We start from the raw sequence: 12,930 nt of genomic DNA, 5'->3' as shown, positions 1-12,930 counted from the left end.
AGCAGAATGAATATTTCTTATGAGATAGAAGCAGAAATTTGCTTCTACTGCCCTTCAGTTCTGGCTTGAAAAATCCAGTCAGGCCTGGTTAGGGAACTGTTACACTCTATTTTCTTCAATTCTGGATGTAAGCAAGACAATTAGTCTGTGGACAGCAGATTCTGGTCAGGTACCAAGAAGTGTAGGCTGGTACCTTGGGAACTCAGGAATACTGATTATTCTTTTAGATTTGCATCGAGTGTACAGTATATTAATTGGTTGGACCACAAAAAAAAAGCTCATTTCTCTTTTCTCTGGCTGACAAAAATAATACTGACTGGCAGATATTATAAAAACAGGTTTTGAACATCATAACCTGATTTAGTTTGAAACAAGAAACTCATTTAATGTAAATGGCAAATCAATTTGCTTGTTAATTCTATCCAAATTACACTCTCTTCTGACTAACACAGCGCACTGTATGACTGAACCAGTTCTTCTACCTCTCTTTAAGTCAGATGAGAAATTAGTTATATTAGAAGTTATATAATAGAGGGTTAGAATCACCATATAATCTTTTATTTTGTCTAGTTTTTATTTTCTCAGCTACAAAGCCTATCTTCCTGGTTAAAGAAGACAAACTGGATATTCAGAGACCTTTTGCAGAAAAAAGAAAGAAAGATAAAAAGAGGTAGTAATTTCAGCTTTCTTTTTTTCTCTGTCTGAGACTAAAAATTTAGATATTTGATGTAAGTCAGGCCATCTAAATCTACTTTATAGAGACAGACAATTCTGAGGCAGTGGGCATGATTAACTCTGTGGTGTTGTGTCTCCTTCTCTTTACTAACCAGGGAATGTATATATCCAGATTTATGGCTACAGATTGCCTTGGGAAGTGTGATTTTTGCATCTTTGTAGGCCTTATACTACAGACCTTGGTGTGGGTGAGGTATTAATTCAGCTGTCATTTCAACTTTTAGGGTGTCTGTCCTTAGACATGTTTCATCTCATTTTGACTGCAACAGCTTGAGAACCAGCACTGCAGCAAAGTCATGGACTACCCAGGCACTCTGGACATGAATGACTATCTAAAAGTAAACTAGCAGTGGTAGCCTAGAACCTTTATGACTTCTTAGAAGTGGTAAATTCCTGATTGCCAGTAGGTGTAAGAGTTAATTAGAGTGGGCATTTATCAGCCTGAACATGAATGCTTTTGAATTGCACAAGCTGCAATGTTCCATCCACAGGTTGTTTCTGTGCATAGAATATTGCTTAAAAAGCAATGGTGACTCAGTGATACCGCCTTTCATAGAAAGGATTTTCATACTGTGGAATGTGAGGAGGTGACACTGAGAAGGTTGAGATCACAAGCTGATCTCAGCAGTCCAGGGTTTTCCTTTTGATGATACCATGACAATGATAACTGCAAGGTTGGAGGCCACCAGACCACTGCAACTGAATAGCCCATATCCCAGAATTTATAGGTCTATATATAGCCAAACATTTTTTTGGACACCTGTGAGGAGAGGATACATCCTCCCAATGGTTCCCTACAGTACTGTGAAATAGCCCACCCCAGCTCCACAAGTGATCTGATACAGGTGTTGTCCAGACTTCACTTCTACAGCTGGAGATTTAGAAGCAAACATTCAAGATCAGGTAGGTAGGATGGGGCTCTGATCAACCAGATCTAGTTGAAAATGTCCCTGCTCATTGCAGGAAGGTTGGACTACATGACATTTGCAGGTCCCTTCCAATCCAAACTGCTCCATGGTTCAATGATTATTAAACATAACCATTTGACACATGACATGAGATGTTTTTGTTACATCTCAAAGCTATAAACTCTGTCTGCATGTTCGGTTTCAGTCTCGATTCTTTTCACCTTAAATTACTCCAGTGGGCAAAATTATAAATAGCTTCTGACTTTATTTAGTTCAATGTTTATACAGTTGTGTTAAATACACACAGAAGCACACACATACACACATACACACACACACAGAGTATAAGCAAGACAAACTATTATTCTTCAATACGTTTTCAAGATCTGCTTGAAATACAGAAACATTGAAGTTCAGCAAGCATGGGGGAAGAGTAGCAGCCTCGTGTGTGAGACAGACATGATCCTAATTAACTTCCACTGTCCATTTTTTGACAGATGCAGGAGCAAGACAATAACCATTTTATACAGATGTTACAAATAGCTTATCCTTTTCTTGATGAATGTGTTATTTCACAGTTTATGATTTCTCCATAACAGTCTTTGCCACATTGTTTTGTTTAATCTCCATTCTATAAAACACAGAACACCTCGTTGTGCACTAACTCCCACTCAGTGTTGAACTCCTTGGAAGTTATGACCATTCTGATATCCCTGCCAAAAGTAAAGCAGCTTCAAGCCTCTCAGGAACATTTTGAGACCCTTTCTCCAAAATATGGTAGACAACAAGAATTTACTCTTTGTTTAGTACTGGGCACGTTTCTGCAGCAGTGGAAAGCTGCATGTTGCGAACTTAAATTCTACAATTTCAGTTGTGTCTGTAAAAAACCTGCCACATTAACTTACCATACCTTGGAAGGTCCACTTGAATATAACAGAAAGGTGCATTGTTTACATTTGCTGATAGTCAGTTCACTCTTGAATTTTTTGGTCAGCTAACCTCTCACTCATTTACCTGAAGTTTTCTGTGTATTTTCTTTACATAGCAGCTACATGACTAATGTTACTGAGTGTTTCCTTAAAAAATTACAGCTGCAAGGAGTTTACTGCACTGTTTCTCCTAGAATTGTACTCATTTTCTCCACATAATTAGGAGAGATTTCCACATGTACTCTTGAATTTTCAGAAACAAACAATGTATAATGTAAGTGTACATCCAATTATTTCTATTTGTGATTGATATAAATAAAATCTTAAAACTGTCAACTATACCAATGTCTACATGTCATAGACATCTGGCAAGTTCAAATTTAGCTCATAAAATAACAAAAATATGTAACTCTCTTCAAGCACTGCTGTTTTATGTTAAGGTTGGTGGAAGCAGTCTTGGATGAATCAGGGATATTTTTTGTTCCATTTTTCAAATGCCTTCCTTTCTTTCAGTGCAGAAGCTGATAATTTCTTGCACTTCCAGAACCTCTGCTTTCTCCTTTGTATGCAGCTGTCACTGCTGTCACTAAAATTGCTCAAGGCTTAAGCCCTCACCTTTGTCTCTCTCTGTTCCTGTTTCCAGGACCTAAAAGACCCAGGCCAAAGATGTAGGACTGTTACATTCTATTACTTTAGGGAAAAAAAGTGAGTCATAAGGTGCCTTGCCCTTGCTAAAATTATAGCTTTAGAATAAATTAATGTTTCAAGCAATTAATACAGTGCTTTAGTCTGCCCAGACTCACCTAAATGAAATTTTTATTTCATTATTGGCTCGGTCCAATTTCATGCTTGATTCATATTCAGCCTTAACAGATCTTCCAAATCAACTTCTGCTCCTTCTCAGACACTTTCACAAGATTTCTCTTTGTTTTGTGTGGGGCCAAGACTAGCAGAGGGATTTGCAGGACCATGGGCTGGAGATGGTATTGCAGATATCTGCTTCTTTTTATCAACAGTCCACCTTTATTCTGCTTTTTGTTAAATAATCCATGATAAAACATTACATATTTTTAGGGAATTGGCCTCAAAACCAGATTCTACAATTGTGGCAAAAACCATGTTAAAAATCAAAGTAGATCTTTCTTAAGTTAATTATTTTAAAGTCTCACTGTACAATATCAGCAGAACTTCTTTTGTTAAATATTTCCATGAAAAACCAGCATGTGAAAAAAATAGTTTAAAATAAACCATATATTCTTTATCTTCACAGCTGGTGGGAGCAGATGTAATTGTCTATTTTATCTCATCTGATATATATCCTCCATTTATGTTAGCACTTGGTTTTGGATCCTCTTCTTGTGCTGTTTTCTCAACATCTGTCTTTGTTTTGACACGGTGTCTTCTGTAAAGACGGTAGCCTGAGGATCAATATATGGTTAGTATTAAATAAAAGAATTATAAAAATTGTCTGAAAAACATGTTGAAGTAACATATATCCATGCAACATTTTCTTTTCTTATAATGCTAAAACATTTCAACACCTCCAGACAGTTCCTTTAAAGCTATGCTTTGATGAAATCCATTTGATTATTTTTATATTTTCTTGTTTTTTCCGCACACATGAAAAGTTAAACTGGTAATAATAATGATAGTTATAATGCTATAATAGTAAATGACTATACTTTACCTCCTAAAATGAGTAGGGCAAACAACAGCTGGAAAATGCTGTAGACGAGTGGGAAAGTAAACATCAGTTCCAGTTGTTCAGGAGTGAATGAGAGCTGTACTATAGTGGAACACAGCTGAGTGTTTTGCATGCCTGTTTCCAGAGACACTGTACGACATCTAAAGGGAATAACACAAAGATATTTGTCAAATAGCATCCAGTGGGTGTTCAGGCTTTTTACTAATCTGGATAAGCAAAAAATGTAATGGATAACTAAGAAAATTGTTTCCTTCAGCTGATGTACTCAACAAAACACTCCACCTATGGCTGGTACCGCCAATTACTGGCAGTTCAGCAGCTGTAAAAGACTGTGAACCACCTTCAAGGCACACATGGGGCACTCGCTGTCTCCCTCTCTTGCAATGATGTTCTAAATTGTAGACTGCTGCACCTACATGAGAAGTTTTACTGCACTTCCAAACCACTTACAAGTTAGGCCTGTTTCACTTGTTTGAAGTGCAAGACATTGGCACACAAAGGGAAAACATATGAAGGAAATTGGAGGAAGTGCTATAGTCAGAATCTGTAAATAAATGTGCACGAGAAAACTTTTGTCTGCACATAGTATTGCAAAAGACAGGCTTGGTGAATGAATGACTCTGAAACATAACTAATTTTTAGGGAGTATTCTCAGCATTGATTAATCATTAAGTATGACCTTTTTACACAGTAGAATAAAGGCTATGGATTACCTGTGCCAAGACAGACCAGCTATACGAGCCAGAAGGAATCCTAAAGAATAGCCAGCTGCTGGAAATATGGTGCCAATGATCCATAACTTTGGTGAGATAATCCAGGAGCCTTTGTAGAGTATTCCCCCAACCACAGCAATGAGCACGATGAGCACTGCTCCCACAATGGAACCAACCTGTGAAGCAGAAGAGGGACTGAGTCAGAATCACAGAATACTGCACAAATGAGATCTCAAGGAAATTTAATGGCAGCAAACATTGTGTCAAACATGCCTGTGGTTTTTTTGAGTCACTGAAATGTCTTGTTAAACACAAATCCTAATGTTTACAGCAATACAATTCACAGCAGGCAGAGAGATTAGATAGCTGCCATTTTACCAAACAGGAGATGTACGATGTGCTTCAAGGTGTGACTACAGTTCTAGATCAAGACACAGCTCTAAGAGGAATCTATAGCAGATTATCTGTAAAACTAGTCTTTTGAAGCCTTGACTATAACTGTACTTAGGGCTGGAGATTAAAAATAATTTGACAGGTGGGATATGAGTGAGAAATGGTGCTCACTCCATCATCTCACAACAATAGAAGAATTTCCCCAGAGTTGTTGACAAACTGACAGCCTAGTAGTTAGAATACTGCATTTTCCTCCCCCACTTGGAGAATGACACTCAGAGGCTAAGTACAGTGTGTGCTAATTAGACACCAGATTGCTAGTCTGCTAGTGCTAGGAAATTATTTGCCAAGTGCTGGGGTAAATCTTTAATGGGGCTAAAAATTCATGCTTGAAAACTGGTTATGTGCTTGTATAGCCCTTCAGCATATACCTAAGCACTGCAATTGATCTTATTTCCTGTGACTGAATGTACTGAGATATTTACTGCTGCTTGCTTAAAAAAGTTATAACTCACTCTCTTTTCAATACTCAAGTGGAATGTCTGTCATTATAGCCTATGTTGCAAGGAATCTCAGAGACAGACTTCTTAGTCTAGGCTTAGGAGAAACTATTCTTCAGCTAAAACATGTATTGCCATTGAAGTGGCTTCATCAGTCTTTGGCTGAAGCACTTTTAAGAGCACTGAGTGAACAAGTGCTTTTGTTTGGCTGAGCTATTAACCACGTGCACCTGGGAAGAAGAAACATGGTCTGACCATGACAAGCTCTTCTTTCACCTGGCACACTGTGTTTGTTCTCTTGTCTGAATTTCTCACTATATAGGCCTTAATCTGACAGCTATGGCTCAATCTTCACTTGATGCATCATTGTCCTACACAAACTCTCAGTGCACTGTTCTGTGGGCTGCTCACCCACTCAGTAAGAAGAAATGACATGGGGCTTTGTTGAGAGATCAAGCAGAGTTTCTTTTCATCTGAGTACAAGTCCATGCTTTTCCCTCAACTCACTGAACAGAAATGGTAAGCTGTGAATGCATTTAAAAATACAACATAATAAGCTAGCAGTTTAATGAAAATGAATTGACTTTAAAAGACCTTACTTTTGCTCTATGCTGAGCCAATAGCAAAGAAATGATAACAAAATATATGTAAAAACAAGTGACCAGACTAGTTTTAAGAAAATTTAGATAATATATTTGTTAACTAAGAATGGTTAACAAAGCCCAAGAATTCTCAGCACATCTGAAAAATCTCTTTAAACTAAATGCTCCAAATGATTAATTTGCTGTCAATCTAGATCTAGCTGAATTATTATTATTATTTTGATGACAACAGTTTTTGCCCAAATCCCCATATTTTTGATGTATCTGAAACTATCTTGCAAAGATAGCTGTATTTTGTGATTTTTTATTTTTAGGTTTTTGTAAGTGTTGGAATATTTTCTGATTATTATTTTTTAATAAAAATTGACTTCACACTCAAAAAAATTTGCCCACAAAAAATCAGGAAACTCTCTTAAAAGGAGAAAGGCATTTTCATCCAGAGTGATTTAATTTTTTATTTTTTTGCAGAGTAAAACTGCTTTCCATTGACCTGAATGATTTTCCTTCCAGTTTCAGTTTACATTATATACTGAACTCAATTACCAACATAGTTGCAGCCAAAGACAAAAGTAGGTTCTTTAGATAATGATGGTTTCTAATAATGCATGCAACTCATGCATGTTTGTGCAGGGGGAATGCAATACATTTCCCCAGCACCTCATTTGTTTTCTGCTGAAAACTTTCCAGGTCTTATGAAGTCAGACACTAATACTATGAATAGTAATGTACTGCTTCAGTGGTCCCACTGATTTCATAATTTGTCCATAACTGCTTATGCTTCAGCCTTATATATCGTACCTTAAGTATGATTTTTGCTTTACTAGGCCATTTGTGGTTGACAAATATTCCGAATGAAACAGGAATCACAAGAGCTACCAGAGACAGTCCTGTAAAAAGAGAAGAGAGATGTTAAGATCCTGTGTGGTGCAGGAGCTCACACAGGACAGACACCATGCCGAGTGGCGGTGGGTCTGGAGCAGCCCTTCAGGGGATGTTTCTTGTGTGCACACCCCAGAGCGTGCACACTCTACCCGCACCTGCCCATTTGCTTTTCTATAGACTCTTATCTTTGGCAGCCTGTTGAAGTAATTGCCATTCTGCTGAGCTACATGATCATTCACCTGCGTCAGAAAGGCAGACAGAAATCTGAGTGTGCTAATCATCGCTATCCTGTGATGTGAGTAGCTATATTAAATGTTCATTTTGTCTGCAGGTGTTTCGCTACTGTACAATGTCAGCAACTGGTTTAGAGCTTCTTTTGTTTTGGCCTTCCCCTTCCAGTATTTATTTTGAAAGCACAAGCAATGTACGTGATTTTTTTTTTCCCCAAGGACAATGGGAAGTGAAGCCGAAGAATGCGAAAGTGATTCTGCTGGCTTTTAAGATTAGCACAACATGGAACTGCACTTGATAAGCACTAGGGCCACAACTCTGCAAAGCACTGGAGCATGTATTTCTAAGCACTTTAACTATTTTCTCTTTGTAGCTGGATGAGATTTTTGACAGGAAGTCAAATGAAGCCAGTCCTGGCAGCGTAGATTGCAGCTTTTCAAAAAGACTCAGCAGTTTAATCGCTTGCTTAATTATCCACGTGTGCTTAAGTATTTTGCCAGATTATGGCCTCAGCATTTAGCACTTTGCAGGATTGTGTCTTTAAACTGTTACAAACACTTTCATCCAGGAGAAGCAGCTACTCCTATATGAATTAATCCATATTCTTACCCCACTACCACATAGGTCTCAAAACCATTTGAAAAGAAAAAAACATGCAATCTTGTCATAATTATCTGTACAATATTTATAATGGCTTCAAGTCCTTCCTTGGCAGAGCTGTGGTTGATGTGAAGTGATTTTCGGTACCTAATGCTCATGGAGGTTATTAAAAAGTAGACAGAGGAATATTTTTAAAAACCTGAGGTAATTTCTTTGTGACTGCAGGATGATGGTATAGGGGTGGTTGTCACTGAAGGGCTGATAGACAGAAGGGAAAGTGCTGTTTCACTGGACTCACCAATACTGTCATAGGGGAGTACAATTGCATCAGAATCAGTCCACATCTTGGTGTAAATAAAGAGACAAAGTGGCATCATTCCCATTGCAAGCAGCGTGGAGCAAGTTGTCATGCTGATGCTGCAAAGGAATTGGTTACAGTGACAGTTCATCTCATGCTAGCCCATAGTCTTTCTCATTTTCTTATTACCATTTCACACCTTGTAAAAGGTTGTGCAAGAAATGTTGCTGGCTACAGACAATTTATCCTGTTTATCAGGTTAGAGAAAAGCTAAATGAAATGAATGGCTTCTGCTGAAAAGAACATGAAAAGAAATATCAAGAAATAAGAAACATCAAGGTGTTCTGCAGCCACAGAACCATAACTTTTGTCACAAAGGAGGCAGTCAGACAGGTGGGCAGCTGGAAGGTCTGTTGGCAAGTCTGTCTCCATGCTGCCTGTCTGTCTGGTTTCAGAGAGGATGGATGGCAAACAGGGGCAGAGATGGACATCAAATGGAGCTTACCATTATACCAGCAGTTCTAGAGTGTTAAAATTTCACTCTGAACTTGACAGCATAGAAATCCATTTCATTATTCAGGATATGTGATATAATAAAATTCCCTTTTCTGACTTGTTTTGCTCTAGGCCAAAAAATAGGTGTTAAGAATTGCTCAGTGAGGCTTAGCATAAGCATTGTTGCTGCATCTTGCAAAGATGTTTCTGTTTTCTGTTGTACAAAATGATGCATTCTGCTACAGGAATGAAGAAATAGGAAAAGGCAAGGCATCTAAAATAAGGAGGAAACTCTCAGAACTGGAATACAATGAATAAAATTATGCACAGAAATCTTATTTTTCTGGTATAAAAATAGAGAGAGGGCTCTAGTTATGCGATTTTTGAAGCATTCTTCTGAGCCTCACTTCTGATTTCTCTTTTTTGTTGCTTGTCCTCAGAAAAGGGACTACTGATCCTGGTCCAGACTGAGCAGATCCAGAGAAATCTAGAAAAATTAATGCAGAAACCACAGGAATATCTGTATTAATTTTGGTTCCTGTCACTCTGTACTTTAGAATAATTGAAGAGGATTTTGCAGGAGCCTCTGGCAAAAGAGTTCCTGGAGGAGTCTCCTACAGAGAAAAAGAGTCATGGGCTACAAAGAAAGTTTGATGAAATCCCAAATGGATAAAACCCCTTATGTTTCCTACCTCTGTATTTCCTGTATCTTTATACTGTCCCTGAATGTACCTTCTTCTCCAAAGTCTAGCCAGCCTCTAAACTCAGTCCCTGTTTCCGCAGAAGCAGTTTTAGTGAAATTTCAAGAGATGTCTCCATGGGGAAGCATTAGATGGTATCAGCTAGGTTTGGTTTACTAAGAAAGATATTAAATCATACTTCACCTGACTGTGATTATAATGCTAATTATAAAACTAATTCCTTTTCTAACTTGTGGTCTATTTGCACAGAGAGGTTTTGAAGCAGAACCATAGACAATGACCATGGATTGTAATGTATTATCCTAAAGTATTACAGTTAAAACCAAAACATTGTCTGAAATGATGGGCAGGTTTCTGTAATACTGTGGTGGTTCCAGAAACCGTCCACACAACTTCTAATGTAATTCTTCTGTTGAGAAGCGAAGATGCTTGCCTTTACAATCTACTGACCCTCCTGTGTCCCATGGTCCTCGTATCTTTGTCTCAAAGGTACTGACCAAAAGCTTTGACTTAAGGTAGAGGGTCTTTACCTGAAGAACAACCTTTTAAAGGCATTTTCAATTAACTTCACGCTCTGTCAGCATCATGGGATAGAAATCCTATTCATGTTTATAACATTAAAAATTTGGATTTTCACCACTGATTTCAGTGGAGTAACTCTGAACATACATAGCTGACCAAGCATAGTTTAACTTAGTTTATTCTTCCAGGGAGAGATTAGGACAGAATTTCTGCCTTGTACTCAATATCTTTCCATCTTGGTTTCTTAGACCTGTATGAATTGAAATTAAGGACCTTACAGTTCTTATTATCATAGATCTTTCCTCTAAAATGAGGAAGTCAATGATTAGCACAGCTGACCTCATTCATAATTTGTAAGCTGTTTTACATTAACACCTGTATGTGACAGAAAAGTTCACTGTTTTCAAAGGATGGAAAAAATGTATTAAAGCTAAAAATGTTAACATTCTTAGACTATTTACCCTAGTTCCACATCTTTCTTGCTACTACTGTTTTTTTCCATTTCTAGTTAGGACTGGCATATGATAAATTGGCTGAATGCTCCAATTAATTTTACTCTGTAGGAAAGAGAGAAATTATCCTGTTTATTTTAGACCAAAGTAATCAGGACATAAAAATAAAAAGATGGCTTATTTTTAAAGGCTCTTAATGAACCCCCCATGGAATTTGCATCAAGAGTAAGGTTCAGTTCTCCTGCGTGTTTGATGTCCTAGGCCATGTCAAGTGCCTTACACATCTGGGTTCATAGCATTTTGTCATTGAGACCATCATACTGCCACAAAGGAGGGTTTCCATTGCTCCCAATGTGCAGGGCTGCCTTAAGCAGTGTTTTATAAACCACTATTATTATTTACAGTATTTATTTACAGTAGTGTAAAATATTCCCTCAGTTTGAAGACTTTGCAATAAGGTTCCAGGAGCCAAAATAATTATCCCAAGTGATATTCATTAGAACTAGTTCCCAAAGAGAAAATAAATACCTGTCTATTTATTGTATAGAACACAAGGGGAGGGAAAATATTTTTTTCACTGGAGCTCTTTTTTGAGAAACATTACTTCAAGAAAAGTTGCATAGCCACTGTTTTGTACAGAGGATTCTGGTCCTAAAATCCCATGTGTTTTTTAATTTTTTACTATTCAAGATCTTGGAAAAAAAAAGTAATTTTAACTTGGCAAAGTTTTCATAATGTATGTTATCTTAATTATTTTCATAGATGATATTTGCTCCAGGATCTGAAGTTTTACAACATAGCTATTTTCTAATATACACAATTCTGTTGTAATATTTTCCTCATGAATTCCCAATGAACCAAGGACATTTGTTATTCTACTTATATTTACTGCAATTTCAGTAGCTAACCATCTCTACCAAGGAGAAACCACCATGCCTGTGCCAGGAAGCTAAGAAAAACATCAGGCAGATCAGACAGTCCTTTTCAATGTAAAATTTACAATGTAAAGAGCCGCATGAAGTACTTAGAGTGGCTACTCTTACCTTAGGTCCATGTCTCCATCCACCCAGTAGGCGATGACATTCGAGGCTGTGCCCCCTGGGCAGCATCCCATGATCATCACCACAACAGCTTGAATAGGAAGGATGTTAAAGGCCAAAGAGAGCAAGAAGGCTGTGAGAGGCATAATTCCAAACTGGCAAAGGAAACCCACAAATATACCCCATGGTCTTTTTATGTGGCACAAGAAATTCTTAAGTTCCACATTGCAGCCCATGGAGAACATCACCAAAGCCAGCATGACTGTTAGAACAGTACTTAAAACTACACTCAAAGTTCGATTAAAATTATCTTCTGGTAATACACAAGATGTACCATCACAAATAGTAGCATTTGCTGGACAAGCCGTGGAGTTTTCTGCCAAAGAACCAGCATTAAATTGCTGGGAAAGAAAGTTTGTCTGCATTTTGAAATACTGCTCACTACTGAACTGCTCACTACATCCGTGGTAAACTTGCAAGCCTGTGTAAACGATTGTTTGTCAGTGACTTCTTTTAAATGATCCAGGAAGCAATAAAGTGCAATAAATGCTGGAAAACTCTTACTGTTCTTGAAGGGTTTGGCTCAGTGCTGATTCATATAGTTATAAAAGTTGCACTTGCTTGGTACAGTGACAATTAATCATTTATTCATATGATAATGAGGAATCCCATATCAAGAGAATAGCTATGTTAATATTTAAGGGTGTAAAGGAGGCTTGTAGTGCTGCCAAGCCCATGAAATGAGAATCACAGGAGGAAGAAAAAGTTTAAACTTCATTCTTTGAATTTCTTGCGTACCTTTGGGAGACCTGCTCATGCATGCAGCGTTGCATACTGTCCCTGGCAGTACAGGGGTCTGTGTGGTGAGCAACTGAAGCACAAGAAACCACAAGCAGAAGTCCTGAGATATGATTTGAAGCTGCAACTCTTGCTAATGGGTGCAACATTCAGCACAACACACAGGCTCATTTGAAAGATGTGGAATCTTTGTTTCTTGCAGCATGGAGATTCAGCAACCTCCTGGCACCTTCTTCCAGGCGCAGCTGGTGCAGTCACACTTTGATTCAGCTTGGAATGGAAGTGGTGGACAGCGAGAGGAGAGTGTGGTGGCAAGGGCAGGAGGGAGATACATTCTCTGAGTCAGGAGTGGAGAGCAGAGAGCAGGAGAGTGAGGCTGCCACAACTGTGGAGCCATGGCACCCAGTAAGTTGACCATGTCCCCTT

At 38.1% G+C, this 12,930-nt stretch overlaps 1 protein-coding gene across 1 annotated transcript; it reads right to left on the bottom strand.

Annotated features, from left to right (window-relative positions):
* Positions 1 to 1,891: 1,891 nt before the first annotated feature.
* Positions 1,892 to 12,316, bottom strand: SLC10A2 (solute carrier family 10 member 2). The gene is made up of 6 exons (XM_015646784.2): positions 11,710 to 12,316; positions 8,497 to 8,615; positions 7,284 to 7,372; positions 4,991 to 5,166; positions 4,260 to 4,417; positions 1,892 to 3,990 (listed from the first exon to the last, which is right to left on the bottom strand). Exons 1-6 carry the CDS (start codon positions 12,129 to 12,131, stop codon positions 3,866 to 3,868), a joined length of 1,089 nt encoding a protein of 362 aa, XP_015502270.1. The 5' UTR covers positions 12,132 to 12,316; the 3' UTR covers positions 1,892 to 3,865.
* Positions 12,317 to 12,930: the final 614 nt, after the last annotated feature.

Source organism: Parus major, chromosome 1 (genome assembly GCF_001522545.3).
Source record: "Parus major isolate Abel chromosome 1, Parus_major1.1, whole genome shotgun sequence".
NCBI classification, from domain to species: Eukaryota; Metazoa; Chordata; class Aves; order Passeriformes; family Paridae; genus Parus; species Parus major.
Note: the sequence above shows the minus strand (reverse complement) of the source record. Positions and strands in the feature narration are given on the sequence as shown.

What these genes read in the sequence shown, in the direction of transcription:
- SLC10A2 (XM_015646784.2), bottom strand. Translation starts at nt 12,131, where the DNA reads ATGCAGACAAACTTTCTTTCCCAGCAATTTAATGCTGGTTCTTTGGCA. An exon ending in GATGGAGACATGGACCTAAG is followed by an intron (nt 8,616 to 11,709) that starts GTAAGAGTAGCC and finishes ATTCCTTTGCAG; the next exon opens with CATCAGCATGACAACTTGCT. An exon ending in GCTGGTCTGTCTTGGCACAG is followed by an intron (nt 4,418 to 4,990) that starts GTAATCCATAGC and finishes TATTCCCTTTAG; the next exon opens with ATGTCGTACAGTGTCTCTGG.